General features: G+C 35.8%; 3 protein-coding genes across 5 annotated transcripts in view; all 3 read left to right on the top strand.

Moving 5' to 3' along the window:
- The window catches only part of LOC115240957 (mucin-5AC-like), a 5,474-nt gene extending 953 nt beyond the window's left edge, over positions 1 to 4,521 (top strand). Inside the window, exons 2-4 of the mRNA XM_029816428.1 lie at positions 51 to 1,736; positions 1,818 to 4,144; positions 4,228 to 4,521. Of these exons, the coding sequence (XP_029672288.1) occupies positions 51 to 1,736; positions 1,818 to 4,144; positions 4,228 to 4,521 (4,307 nt within the window). The remainder of the gene's footprint in view (positions 1 to 50; positions 1,737 to 1,817; positions 4,145 to 4,227) is intronic.
- Positions 4,522 to 7,312: 2,791 nt separating this feature from the next.
- Positions 7,313 to 11,815, top strand: LOC115240918 (hepatocyte growth factor-regulated tyrosine kinase substrate). Of its 2 annotated transcripts, none has more exons than XM_029816357.1 (11): positions 7,313 to 7,459; positions 7,591 to 7,675; positions 7,861 to 7,936; positions 8,022 to 8,210; positions 8,298 to 8,572; positions 8,649 to 8,724; positions 9,309 to 9,485; positions 9,728 to 10,083; positions 10,216 to 10,529; positions 10,629 to 10,927; positions 11,010 to 11,600. In XM_029816357.1, exons 4-11 carry the CDS (start codon positions 8,088 to 8,090, stop codon positions 11,598 to 11,600), a joined length of 2,211 nt encoding a protein of 736 aa, XP_029672217.1. In that variant the 5' UTR covers positions 7,313 to 7,459; positions 7,591 to 7,675; positions 7,861 to 7,936; positions 8,022 to 8,087. The 2 variants fall into 2 exon arrangements, with proteins under 2 accessions (XP_029672217.1, XP_029672216.1); XM_029816356.1 differs by having other exon boundaries at positions 7,320 to 7,519; positions 11,010 to 11,815.
- Positions 11,816 to 12,446: 631 nt separating this feature from the next.
- On the top strand, positions 12,447 to 14,011 carry LOC115240922 (histone H3.3). 2 transcript variants are annotated; one of them, XM_029816362.1, is made up of 3 exons: positions 12,447 to 12,603; positions 13,090 to 13,219; positions 13,470 to 14,011. In XM_029816362.1, exons 2-3 carry the CDS (start codon positions 13,092 to 13,094, stop codon positions 13,750 to 13,752), a joined length of 411 nt encoding a protein of 136 aa, XP_029672222.1. In that variant the 5' UTR covers positions 12,447 to 12,603; positions 13,090 to 13,091; the 3' UTR covers positions 13,753 to 14,011. The 2 variants fall into 2 exon arrangements, with proteins under 2 accessions (XP_029672222.1, XP_029672223.1); XM_029816363.1 differs by lacking the exon at positions 12,447 to 12,603 and having other exon boundaries at positions 12,879 to 13,219.
- The last annotated feature ends 315 nt before the right edge of the window (positions 14,012 to 14,326 follow it).

The raw sequence follows: 14,326 nt of genomic DNA, 5'->3' as shown, positions 1-14,326 counted from the left end.
TATATATAAATAATATCAAACATTATATTACTATTTGTATTAAATTGCAGATTATTATGACTATAACCAAAATCAGTACAAACAGAGTACTACTCGCTTCAAGTGTACAGAAGAAGGTTACCATGCTGATCCGCATGACTGCAGGGTTTACTACAGATGCGTGGATTGGGGCAACGGCAACCCACTGACGATCTTTAGATTCGAATGCGGAGTAGGCACCGTATTTTCAAAAAATAAAGGAGATATTTGCACGCATCCGGGAGATAGCGGTCGCCCTGAATGCGCCGGATCTGAAAATGAACTTGATTCGAATCTACATAATCCTCCAGAAAATCCTTCTCCTATATGGACAACAACAGTAAGAACAACCACGCGGCCGCAACAAACCACGACACAATCTCCAGTGTCTACGCCACAACCTACAATTACGACCCAAGCTGTTACGACAACCAGAAAACCGGAAACAGCGCAATCACCGCTAACAAGTCGACCAACCACAGACCAACCAGAAAATAATTGTAAAAACGAACTTGAATGTACACAAGAAGAATTTCTAGCCGATACCTGCGACTGCAGAAAATTTTATAGATGCGTAGATGAAGGTTACGGAAAGTTTAAAAAGTATGATTTTACATGCGGTTTAGGAACTGTTTGGGACCCAGAAATTCAAGGGTGCAATCATGCTTGGGCTGTTACAAAAGGAAACTGCAGGCAAAGCTTGGAAGGTGAAAGCAATGTCAATAATGATGGACAATGGCATGGAGATATGGGAGATAATGGCGGACAAGGGAATGATAATATTGGCAGTACGGATCAGTCTGGTCAACCAGGACAAGCTGGAGATATTAATAATCAGCCAGGAGAACCAGGACAACTGGGACAAGCTGGAAATCCAGATGGTAAACCGGGACAACCGGGTTCTCCAGGCTATCCAGGAATACCAGGCACTCCGAGTAGTCCAGACTTTCCCGGTTATCCAGGAATACCAGGTTCTCCAGGCACTTCAGATGGCCCAGATTTTCCGGGCTATCCAGGGACACCAGGTGCTCCAGGTTCTCCAGGTTTTCCTGGAACCCCAGGAACTCCAGGCATTCCAAGTTCTTCGGGTACCCCAGGTTCTCCAGGTACGCCCGGTTCTCCAGGCAGTCCAGGTTCTCCAGGTACACCAGGTTCTCCGGGTACACCAGGTTCGCCGGGTACACCAGGTTCTCCAGGTACGCCCGGTTCTCCAGGCAGTCCAGGTTCTCCAGGTACACCAGGCTCTCCGGGTACACCAGGTTCTCCAGGTACGCCCGGTTCTCCAGGCAGTCCAGGTTCTCCAGGTACACCAGGTTCTCCGGGCACACCAGGTTCTCCGGGTACGCCCGGTTCTCCAGGCAGTCCAGGTTCTCCGGGTACGCCCGGTTCTCCAGGCAGTCCAGGTTCTCCGGGTACACCAGGTTCTCCGGGTACACCAGATTATCCGGGTACGCCCGGTTCTCCAGGCAGTCCAGGTTCTCCGGGTACACCAGGTTCTCCGGGTACACCAGGTTCTCAGGGTACACCAGGTTCTCCGGGTACGCCCGATTCTCCAGGCAGTCCAGTTTCCCCTGGAATCCCAGGAACTCCGGGTTTTCCAAACAGTCCAAGCTCTTCGAATTATCCAGAGACATCAGGTTCTCCAGGAACGTCATGTTCTCCTGGAACCTCTGAAACTTCGGACTCACCGAGCTCCCCTGGCCATCAATCATCGACAGGTACAATAACTCGAAATATTGTTAGCACGATACAATTAAATATAAACAAATATAAGAAAAATATATAAAATCTTGTTTCAGATCGTTGTACAAAAGAAGGCTTTTTCGCTCATCCAAATGATTGTCGCAAGTTTTATCGATGTGTCAATGATGGCAAGTCTTTTACAAAATACGAATTTCAATGCGGCGTTGGAACTGTCTGGGATTCATCTATTCAAAGTTGTAACCACATTTACGCCGTACCACATTGTAACCATACAGGCGATACAATTACGAACGAACCCGATACATCGTTAAACGAAGTAGATAGCACCGACAAGCCAGACACGAGTGAACTACCGCCTGTGCAATCCCCAGAAAGTTCTACTATTCCACCAATATCTTCAAAACCGGAGATATCGCCTTCGACTCAGCAGGCTGAAAGTATTACGGACGAACCTATTGAACCGTCCCAAACTACATCAATTTCTTATTTGCCACCCGTTAGTAGTACATATCCATCTTCAACAACGCAAGTTAATGAATCCATTTCTACTCTACCTCCCGTAACTCAAATGACCACTTCTATATCCTATTTACCACCTTCGAGTACTGCAATTACAGACGCAACGTCTGAATCTACGTCCGAATCTGTTTCATATTTGCCACCCAGTACTAGTACATCTGTAGATACAAGACCTATAACGAGTACTTTACCAAGTTCTATATCGTCCACTATCTCTTCGCCTCAAACTGGAAAATACGAATGTACTGAAGAAGGTTTCTCTTCGGATCCTAGTAATTGCAAAAAATTCTATCGCTGTGTACAAGGCCAATCTGGATATCAAAAGTACGAGTTTGAATGTGGTCCAGGCACAGCATGGGATCAATCCGTACAAACATGCAATTATATTGAACAAGTAGCTTCGTGTTCAATGGAAAATAACGAGATCGATCAAGGTTCGACATCCAGTACTTCTAATCCCGTATCTGGATCTCTTGTCACGAGCAGTTCTACAAGTACTGCCTCTAGTCAAATCACTGCGACTACCTCGTCATCCGCAATTCCAATTTCTACTACAGTTGCCAGTATTCCAGAAACATCTATGGAATCGTCTATGCCGGAAGGAGATAAAACAGAAGCTTCCTCAACAACAATCACTAGCGTCGGCGAAAAACCCGTTTCAGGAAAACCAGAAGAAATTGAAATGCCTGGAAGCTCTAGCACGGAAAATTCATCCGAGTCCTCATCCGAACAATCTAGTTCCGAATCAAGCGAAGAATCATCTTCATCTACCGAGTCACATATATCAGATTGCACAACTCAAAAGCCAAACAATACGATAGTATGCAACAAAGAAGGTTTCTATCCGCATCCAGTTCGATGTGATAAGTTCTATCGCTGCGTCGATAATGGCAATGGTTTCAACGTGTATCATTTTGATTGTCCACCAGGCACCATATTTGATCCTAGCATCAGCGTATGCAATTACCCTGAATCTGTTTATCCTGCGAGAGATTGTACGACTGAAAGTACTACTTTAAGCAATGTTAACGTGGAATCCACAACCGAGTCTGAAACGTCAGAACAATCCATATCAACGATAACTACTACTACTATACAGAGTACAACTCAACAAACAGAAGAAAGCACAATTATATCTAGTACAACGATATCGTCTACGATAACTACTACTTTAGCAGAAAGCACTATCACTTCTGGCATAGAATCCACGACTATGGAAATATCAGAAAATACCGAAAACATGACAGAGTCCACTGTTGAATCAATTACTGCCATCACAGAAAATGCTACCGATTCTAGCACTGAACAAACTGAAGCTCCTGATTCCACGGAATCAACGGAATCTGAAAAGCCTACGACCGAATTTCAAGAATCCACAACGGAATCCCAGGAACAATCGGCGACTGAATCGCAGGAGCAACTGACGACTGAATCGCAGGAGCAATTGACGACTGAATCGCAGGAGCATTTGACGACAGAATCATCTAATACGGAAGGTCAAGAGCAATCAACGACCGAATCGCAGGAGCAGTCAACGATAGAATCTCAAGAACAGTCTACAACGGAGTCTCAGGAACAATCAACGACTGAATTATCAGAGCTGACAACGGCGGAACCAGCATCTGCGACACCTTGTGCTATAGGCAATTTGACCGATGATCAAATAGCTCTAGTTTGTCCTACTGGCTTTCGAAGGCATCCAAAATATTGCAATTTATTCTATCAATGTACTTCCGAAGGAAATATGGAAATCAAGATCCTCGTATTGAGTTGTCCTGAGAATACTATATTTGATGAGAAAAAGATTCAGTGTCTACCTGCAGATAGAAGTAGTGACCCATGTACAGGCGCCAAAGCAAGCGTCAGATTATATAGAAGACTGGAAAATAATGCTTTATCTCCCGTAAGTAATTCTAATTAAATAATAAATTTATAATGAAAATAATGCGGTAAAGATATATTACAATATGCTTTTTTTCATATTAGGTAAAAGTATCGTCAAATCGGCTTTGCCCGGAAGAAGGACATTTTCCTTACCAACAAGGTTGCAGTAATAATTTTTACAAATGTAAACGCGACATTCGGAACAATTTACAAGGATACTTCTATAAATGTCCCGAGAACTTTATTTATTGGTCGATTTCCAGAAGATGCGAACGCGTGACACGTCTTCCAATGTGTTCGCATTTGGCAAACAGAAACAAAACCGATTGGAACAATCGATGGCAAATACCAACCGAAGATTTTAATCTTTCCGCCAGAATGTTACGTTTCTCATGAATTGCTCGATAATCCCTTTTCTAAATTTTTATTATACATATACGAAAGATTTCGCCATAAATGTCAATAGACAATATAAATTCTCAGGTTAATATAATAATTATTCTTAATGAAGATCTTAAATAATTGAGTATTGTAAGAATTAGCAAAATTATATTAGTGCAAATAAATTGTTAAAAATAAGTGCTAGAATGATCCAAGATATTTAAATGTATAACTTTCAATTTCAATATCTACAATATCCACGATATTCGTTTATCTTTCTTATTTATCAATTACAAAAAACATTTCTAAAATGCTTGCAAAACTTTTCTAAAATTTTGTTTATTCTAATGTAAAGAATTATTTGTACTAGTGCAATATATATATATATTACCTTAATTTATAATATTTTACAAAACATTTAACAACATGGCTACGAAAGATCTTGATCAGAAATTTAATAAGAGATCTTTGGCAGTCATCTTGAAAATTAATAATAATTAAACTGTCATTACGCAATCTTAATTAGTTTAGATGATTATGAAAAAATGAATATATTAATGATTATCAATGGATAGGCATCGACTTTGCAACGAATCTCGGCTGGAAAAATATATTTTTATTAGAATTAGAGTTTATTTATTTTTATTCTCTTATATACTATGCTATATATTATTTTAGATTATAAACTTAAATTATCATTTTACATTAGGCAAAACAAAAACATATATGTATAAGAGATAACGTATTTATATAAAAGTAAATAATCTCTGATTTTTATAAAATTATATTGCTCAACATATGTATGTATATTACTTCTTGTGCAATTAATTATACTGTGTAGGGATGGTTGCGATACTCGTACTCAGTATTCTATTTATATATGCACATAATATAGTAGTACTTTTTACATTTAAGCTGCCAAATTTCATGTTTCATACGTAATATGTGTGCGTGAAGATTATAGTATTAGCAAAATCTGGAATCTTGCTAAATAGTAAATTTTTTAAGACTTTCTATAAAAAAGTTTATGTGCAAAGTATACACGTATACATTTTGTACAAATCTTTAAACATTTCTTATGAAAAACCAATGCTTTTTCATGAGTATTTTAATGCATTTATTATGCTTAGAGTAAACTTATAATATATGATTTATAATGTATGTGATTAGCATAATTAATACTTATCTACTTTTAATTGTATAACTTTGCATGTTTATATTTGATCTCTACGCAAAATTCGTATTAATAAAAAATTGAAAGAACCGAGATGTATAATATATATCTTATTTTTCTTGTCATTAAACACAACTTTTAATGTATTTTTAATTTTCAACTTAAAATTTTAAGGCTGTCTAATCTTTTCACTTTTACTATATATATATATATATATATACCAATTAGTGAAAAGAATTATATTCTCTTAGATAGATTTATTATTTTGACATTCGCTTTCTAGCAACTGCTTGTATTAGCGGTACAGAAAGCAGGTGAATCGAAAGTATCAAAACAACATCTTCGGCGCGTATCGTTGTGTATCGATCTCCCTGCGGACTTGGCGACAAACGACCTTTTTCCATCGTCGAACGTGCATATTTTACCCGGAAGCGTCAGGAATACGGCCGATGCACGACGAAACTTAAATCAGGAATTCATAGATTCCGGCGTACTTTCCGCGAACGCCTGGAGCTCTTACAAAATCTCCTCCTTGTCTTATTTTCTCTCTTTCTATATATATATATATATATATATATATATATATATATATATATATATATATATATATGCATATATGTATATTTGCGTTTTGATATGCCACTAATTAATATATAAAAGAACAATTTTCATAAACTATTATATACTTTAAAATAAAATAAAAATTTGTCACTCACCGGTCAATGCACAACAACAAAAAGTTGACTATGTTTTGAAACTATGTTGAAATTACATTGATCTGTACATACAAATACAAAATTCAAATTATAGCAACGTCCAAATATATACTCAATATTTAAAAAAATTATATATTAAATAATTATATATTATATTATATATTATATAATAAATAACATACATAAATACTAAGTTATTCACTTCAAAGTTGCTTCGCCAACACCGTCAATGCCTTTTGTATTCGGATTTCCTTCTCCGTTCACGTCGACAGAGTTCAGTTCACACTCGCATATATTATACTTATATATGTTGCACTCACTCACAAAAATACAATTAATTATGCGCGTAATTTTCACAAACTTGAAATAGCTAATATATATATAATTAACATTAAAAATATTAATAATAGAAAACACATTAATATTAATAAAAAATTTAAGAAATATTCGCGTTATATATATACGCGCGCTCCGTCTTTGTAACCTATGCTCTCTCGCGTGAATTATATGCGGTGAATAGTGAGAGAACAATATAATTCGAAAGAAAGAATACGTCACTTTACGACCGTTCAATTAATTTATAAAGTGCACAAGATTATAATACGAGATTTCACTGTACTCGCTACTTTTTTACTTTTCTTTCTCACAAAGTTGCAAGCGCGTGCCAAAATTTCAAGTTTTGCTACGAGAATTGGAATAAAGTTGGTTAATATCGACAATTTTCAATAGTCGATTAATCGATCATCGCATAGTCGATTCATATCTACTCTATGAGTGCGTTCGAAAATCTTATCCATGGGGTAGAATATCATTGAATTGACCAATCAGAATAAAGAAATCTCTTTGCTCCTTTTGTACTCATTGGTCCATTAAATGCTATTTTTCCGGGTAAGATTTTTGAACGCGACCTTACTAGATATGTGACTCATATCGCGCAAATATCCGGGGAAGGAAGAGATTAAATGCGAAGTGAACAATTGTCAAAATCACACTGCAACCACTGCTAGCCGATTGTAATTATTGCGTGACTATACGCGATAAAACATCAAGAAAGGACAGAAACGTGAGTTTTATCAAAATAATAAAATGTTTCGCAGTTCAGCAAATTTTGACAAATTGTTAGGTGAGTTTCTTGAGTTTAAAATTCGTCCAAAATGTCGGAGCTTTCTCTAAGTCATTGTTAATCTTTCGCAGATAAGGCAACGAGCCATCTGCAGTTAGAACCAGATTGGCCTACAATATTGCAAATTTGTGACCTTATACGTCAAAGCGATGTTCAGTAAGCATAATTCTTGTAAAAAGTACACTTGCATTTTTTGCCAATGATTAGAATATAATATTGAACAATAACATATGTATTGTCAATTATATTTTGCATTACTTGAGAAAGAAAAAATTGTATCGGAGATATATTATTCTTACATTATATTGTTATATTTGTTTCTAAGCATTTTCCATTTTTAGGCCAAAAACTGCACTTGCTGCTATAAAAAAGAAAATAATAAACCCTAATCCACATGTAGCGCTATATGCTTTATTGGTAAGGTGTAATTTAATATCATAGTATGAGAGAAAAATATCGTATTTATTATTTTCATTTATTAATGCCCCAATCACATGCACAGGTACTGGAATCTTGTGTAAAAAATTGTGGAACACTGATTCACGATGAGATAGCTACCAAACAATATATGGAACAACTAAAAGAATTAGTCAAGACTTCTCCGCATGAAAATGTTAGATTGAAAACTTTAGAGTTAATACAAGCTTGGGCCCATGCATTTCGTCATAGTCCCAAGTATAGAACAGTCCAGGTAGATGATTATAGCTTGATAAAATTTTTATTATCAATATATAATTTTATTATATGCCTATTTCTTTGTATCTTTTTACAATTTCAGGATACTGTAAATATAATGAAAGCTGAAGGATATCAATTTCCTGCTTTAAAAGAAAGTGACGCTATGTTTAGAGCGGACACTGCACCTGCATGGGCAGATGGTGAAGTATGTCATCGGTGTCGCGTTACTTTCAGCATGGTTCAACGAAAACATCACTGTAGAGCATGTGGTCAAGTCTTTTGTGGTCAATGCTCCAGCAAAGTTTCTACTCTGCCAAAATTTGGGATTGAGAAAGAAGTACGAGTTTGCGAAGCTTGTTACGAACAAGTTAACAAGTTAGTGGAATTTGCATTTCCTGCATCTGTACCTTATATTATGTAAAGATATTTTTGAAACTATAGTTTTTTTCAGACCATCTGCAACACAAACTAAAGATACAGATCTTCCAGCAGAATATCTCAAGAGCACTTTGGCTCAGCAGCAACAAGTATGTATATTCGCGTTTTATTGATATTGAATAATATAAAAATAACTTTTTATAGGGCATATATAACAATATATTGAAAAATATATAGTAAAAAGAATTAATTACATTCAATTTTTAAATAACTTGCAATTAAATTATACATCAGTCTTTTTAAGTTGGATTATCTACTATATTATGTACTATATTCAATTCTATATATATTCAACTTTAAGAGTATTCATTTATATAGTCAAATTATTAGTCAAACATGGCTTCCTCAGTGTCCCAGGTATTCTTATTCTTTGTTTAAAATAATGATTTATATGATGATTCAAAGTAATATTGATAATGATAAATGTATATTATACAATTGCAAATTGCATTATGATTTATAACCATAATATAATTATACAATAATAATTATTGCATTATACAATTGTATTATTTCATTATCATACAAATATTGAATTCAAGGAAAAGAAACTTTTCTTGAAACTTTAATTTGATTTCTGAGATAATTCTTTGCAATATTAGATATTAATATTAGATATTAATAGATTAGTTTCCTAAGTGTTTTATATATATACTACTTTTTATATCTTTAGGTTCCAGTTAGGAAAACGGAAGAAGAATTGCGGGAAGAAGAAGAATTGAATCTAGCAATAGCTTTGAGTCAAAGTGAAGCTGAACAGAAAGAAAAAGAGAAGAAACGCGCTACAAGTGCTTTAAAATCCAATCCTACTCCTATATCTAGAACAACATATTCACCACCACTGTCGCCGGTTAGTCTTCTATAACTCTTATTTAAAGCATCTTTTATTGTGTAAAATCATTATCACTAATCTACATTTTATTATGAATTAGATTGCTAAAACAGTAATATTATTTTAGTATTTTTTGAAATTATGGTTTTTCCGCGTACGCGAGATTCAAATTTTAGTATATATCCGATTCATTTAATTTTACAAAAATTACATATAAAGATTTATTCATTGTTTTTTGTTTTTTTTTTGTTTTTCATTAGGGTCCTAGTCCATCACGGATACAAGATGACGACGAGATTGAACCTGAGCTTGCTAAATATCTAAATCGCAAATATTGGGAGCAAAGACAAACTGTAAACGAAGAACATGGATCAAGAGTAGATGTGACTAGTCCATCTGCGCCAAATATAAGCAGTCCAATGCCTCAAAGAGTCGTACTTGTAAAACAGGAAAATGGCGAGATTGATACTCAAATGGAAGAATTTGTAGGTGGTCTAAGATCTCAGGTCGAAATTTTCGTAAATAGGATGAAAAGTAATTCCTCGAGGGGAAGATCAATCGCTAATGATAGTTCAGTTCAAACCTTATTCATGAATATAACAGCTATGCATTCCAGGTATGTTCAATAAAACTATTATTTTTATTTTTGGTATTTTGTCAAATGTATGTTTATATGTGTGCATATATGAATATATGTGGATGTTATATAAAATAGACAAAACAAAACACATGTTTTTTTTTTTTGTAGATTACTAAGATATATCCAAGAGCAGGATGATAATAGAGTGTATTATGAAGGCTTGCAAGATAAATTAACTCAGATGAAGGATGCTAGAGCTGCTTTAGATGCACTTAGAGAAGAACATAAGGAAAAGTTACGGAGGAGAGCAGAGGAAGCTGAAAGACAGCGGCAAATGCTAATGGCGCAAAAACTGGCAATCATGCGAAAAAAGAAGCAAGAATACTTACAGTATCAACGCCAGTTAGCTTTACGAAAGATTCAAGAACAAGAGAGAGAAATGCAAATGCGTCAAGAGCAACAAAAACAGCAATATATAATGGGTAATTTAGGCGCAGTTTGTAATTTTATTTAAAATTATTAAACATTTTCGAGTCTCTATCTTTATTTTCATTGAGATGATATCTATTCTATTTTTACAGGAGGTTATCAAGCAGTTTCAGATTTTATGGGACCTTCTCAAGGATCACCTGTTCGTCATGTCCATTATCCGACTCCTGGAGCTAATTATAATCCTATGTCACCTACGAATCAAGGAGTTTATATGTATGGGCAACCATCCATGAGTCAATATCCTATACAGGGTTATAACATGCCGTCGATGAATACATTGCCGGTGCATATGATAACATCGCTTCCTAATCCGGATCAACAATCGTCAGACCCATCCATCCAAGGACAGGAGAATATAAGTTGTGTGTCTATACCAGGCCCAGGAATAGTAAGTTTATAAATTTTTACAAGCATCTTTGTCAGTTCTTCTACATGAGTCCACAAGTATTTGATAAATATTGCTTTTCCAGATGCCTTCCCAAATGACGCCGTCTATTCAACAGCTTCAGCCACCGAGCAATCATCAGATAGGACCCCAACAAAGTCCTCCAGTACATATGCCACCAGGACAATCTTCAGCAGGTAGACCACCTCAACAAGGTGTCTCATCTCAAATATCACAGCAAGCAGCTCCCTCGACTCAAATCGGATTACCTTCGATACCTCAAAGTCACATGGGTCCTTCATCAGGTCCAGTAGCTCCAGGGAGTCTCGTACCTACTGGAACTGTGGTCGGTCTGCCTCCGCAAATAGGATCGCAATCATCTACACTACCTGGTAATCAAGGATCCTCGATGCCAGGGCATGTCGTTTCCAATGCTGCCATTTCCTCTCAACCTTCGGGCATTATTCAAATACCTGCCGGCAGCGGACCTGCAACTAATCAGGCTTTACCTGGTCTTCAAGCATCTAATGTACCGACAATGCAAAGAATGGCTCAAATTCCAGCAGCGCAGTCAATGTTTCAAGCTGCTCCTCCAATTCCAGCTACAGCCAGTGAAGCTTTGCAAGATGTTGAAGATACAAAACCTAAAACAGCAGAATTGATTTCTTTTGATTGAACATTATGTATAATGCATTTAAGGTAATGAAAGATATTGTTTTACTCTTCTTTCTCTCTAAATTAAAACATTGACATTGTAAAGTTAAAATACAATTGCTTATTTTACTTAATGAAATTTTGCCTCTGGTAATAAAACCATACTTTTATAGGCCTGTTGCTTATTGATATATAATAAACTATTTCTAAAAAAAAAAAAAAAAAAATAGAATAAAATATGAACCCCATATATTAACAGAAGATTACATTAGTGGGATATATGAAGATGCGATAATATGTGAGAATCTGCTATAGGCCAACATCACACTCACACACACACACACACACACACACACAAGCTAATTTTATATACATTGTGCAATTTAAGATATGAAAATAAAACTTTAAATTTAGAAAAGGAAAAGAAAGATTGTTTATGTTAAAAGTGTTTTGAATGAAAATACTTAACATCCTTGATATTAAAAATGGGGAGTGGCGCCCAATTGGACACGTCGCTAATTGGCGACAAAGCTTCTTTACGATTTGAAGTACCAAGTGGAATCTCGTATAAACACACAGAAATGTATATAAAATTTGAAATTAGGTTGCATTCGCGCGAAAATTCTACCCGTAGAGCAGCATTTAATTGATCAATCAAGAGAAGAAATCCTCTTATCCTGATTGGTCAATTAAACTCTACTTCATTTCGCGGGTAGGATTTTTGAACGAACCCCCATTGTCTAACAACGCTATTCGCAGTACTTCCAACCAATTACAACTGATCTTTTACAGCATCGACCAATCGCACAGTTTGAATAGGAATGCTCTTATTTGCGCAGAGACACGCAGCTCTCGTTCTTTTTCATTACCAGTGAAACAGTATTTGACGCTCAGTTTTCTACAGTCTTCTATGGTCTTCTATCGTTCGCGTGCATTTGCGTTTGACATTCGTGTCGAGAAGTTCGCTTCTAATCAAACAAGTTTCCTGTGAAAGGCATTGCTGATTAAATAGAACGAATAATCAGGTAAGATAATCGTGTCGTTTGAAAACTACTGCGATCAACAGCTAAATATGCATGCATGGTTCGTAACAGTAGCCCGTGTGAGCGTGAAAATATGTATCGAACATGAGTGAGAAGTTGCTGTCGTTTTCCACGACTTCTCAGGCACCTTGGAAAAGTGCATCCAGACTCGCCGCCATTTTGTTTATTGTGTGTGTTCACTTTTGGAGGGAAATTGCCGTCGTATATATATGTATATATATATAGTGATGATTGTTTCGTCAAACTCGAGATTAACCAGCGCAATTTCATACGGCGCGTTTCATAAATGTTATTGATGTATCATTCCCGCGTTCGAGAAAAGTCGTTTGGTCAACACTTCCGATATTGTCTCATTGTTCATTCCGCCCTTTCCTTTCCTTCCCCTTTCCTCCCACTCCTCTCTCCGTGTACGCACGATACTGGTAGCTTTCCGCCGAGAAAAGACTCAAGTGTGATAAATATTTACAGTCATGGCTCGTACTAAGCAAACGGCTCGTAAGTCGACCGGTGGTAAGGCACCCAGGAAGCAGCTCGCCACCAAAGCAGCACGTAAAAGCGCGCCGTCCACTGGAGGTGTCAAGAAACCACATCGTTACAGGTATGCTTATTTGATTATTGTGATTACAATCCATTTATTTTTAAAATGATACAAATATTAATGTGTGTGTGCGCGATACATCCAAGATGAGAGGCAATTGTAAAACACATTCTAAATATTTCAATATAAATTTATAAATTTAATACATTTATTTAATGCAATGTTTTACATTATCATCTTGTAAAAAATAAAACAATCAAATATTTTGATGTCTGTAGGAATAACTCATCTACTTACATCCATCTTTCAGGCCTGGTACTGTAGCCCTAAGAGAAATTCGAAGATACCAGAAGTCAACAGAGTTGCTGATTAGGAAATTGCCGTTTCAACGTTTGGTTCGTGAAATTGCTCAAGATTTCAAGACCGATTTGCGTTTCCAAAGTGCAGCTATAGGGGCTCTTCAGGAAGCATCGGAAGCTTATTTGGTTGGCCTGTTTGAAGATACCAATCTATGCGCCATTCACGCCAAACGCGTTACTATCATGCCAAAAGATATTCAGTTAGCGCGACGAATTCGTGGTGAACGCGCTTAAATCATTCATATTTGTAACAGTTTTTCTCATTTTCTTATCATTTGGACATTTTATGTTTTTGAACAATCTAAAAGTTATATTATTAACTTTCTTCCGTATATATTTACCATAGTTTATACACTGCCAATCATAGTAGAGATGTTAAAAAAAGAATAATGCGAGTCTGTAATAGATTCCATAATACAATAAAACATAACACAATTCATGATACAGTGATAAAAATGAAAAATAAAATTTATTTGTCTTTAACAAGAAACAAGCACTGTAGAACCACTAATTAGTTTTTCATATTTGGATAGATAGAAAAATAACGTATAGCAATACTGCATATAGATTTTGCGTATCCTTTTCTTTTAAAAACAAATCCAAGAGTTAACATTTTTATTTTAGAACTTTAATCAACTTTATTTTGTAGTAGTTTGCAGATTATCTTATTCCAATTTATAACGTCTTTACATACAAATAAAATTGCTAATACTTATTAATATAGACTTTCACACATAAAATGTAGAGTATAAAACAATTGAAAATGTATTCTGTGTGTGTATATAGATATATATATGTGTATATATAT

The sequence above is a fragment of the Formica exsecta genome, unplaced genomic scaffold (assembly GCF_003651465.1).
Source record: "Formica exsecta isolate Colony F162 unplaced genomic scaffold, ASM365146v1 scaffold458, whole genome shotgun sequence".
Taxonomy (NCBI): Eukaryota; Metazoa; Arthropoda; class Insecta; order Hymenoptera; family Formicidae; genus Formica; species Formica exsecta.
The sequence above is the reverse complement of the archived record's forward strand: the minus strand, read 5'-3'. Positions and strand labels throughout refer to the sequence as shown.

What these genes read in the sequence shown, in the direction of transcription:
- LOC115240918 (XM_029816356.1), top strand. Translation starts at nt 7,483, where the DNA reads ATGTTTCGCAGTTCAGCAAATTTTGACAAATTGTTAG. An exon ending in ATACGTCAAAGCGATGTTCA is followed by an intron (nt 7,676 to 7,860) that starts GTAAGCATAATT and finishes TTCCATTTTTAG; the next exon opens with GCCAAAAACTGCACTTGCTG. An exon ending in ATAACAGCTATGCATTCCAG is followed by an intron (nt 10,084 to 10,215) that starts GTATGTTCAATA and finishes TTTTTTTTGTAG; the next exon opens with ATTACTAAGATATATCCAAG.
- LOC115240922 (XM_029816362.1), top strand. Translation starts at nt 13,092, where the DNA reads ATGGCTCGTACTAAGCAAACGGCTCGTAAGTCGACCGGTGGTAAGGCA. An exon ending in AAGAAACCACATCGTTACAG is followed by an intron (nt 13,220 to 13,469) that starts GTATGCTTATTT and finishes TCCATCTTTCAG; the next exon opens with GCCTGGTACTGTAGCCCTAA.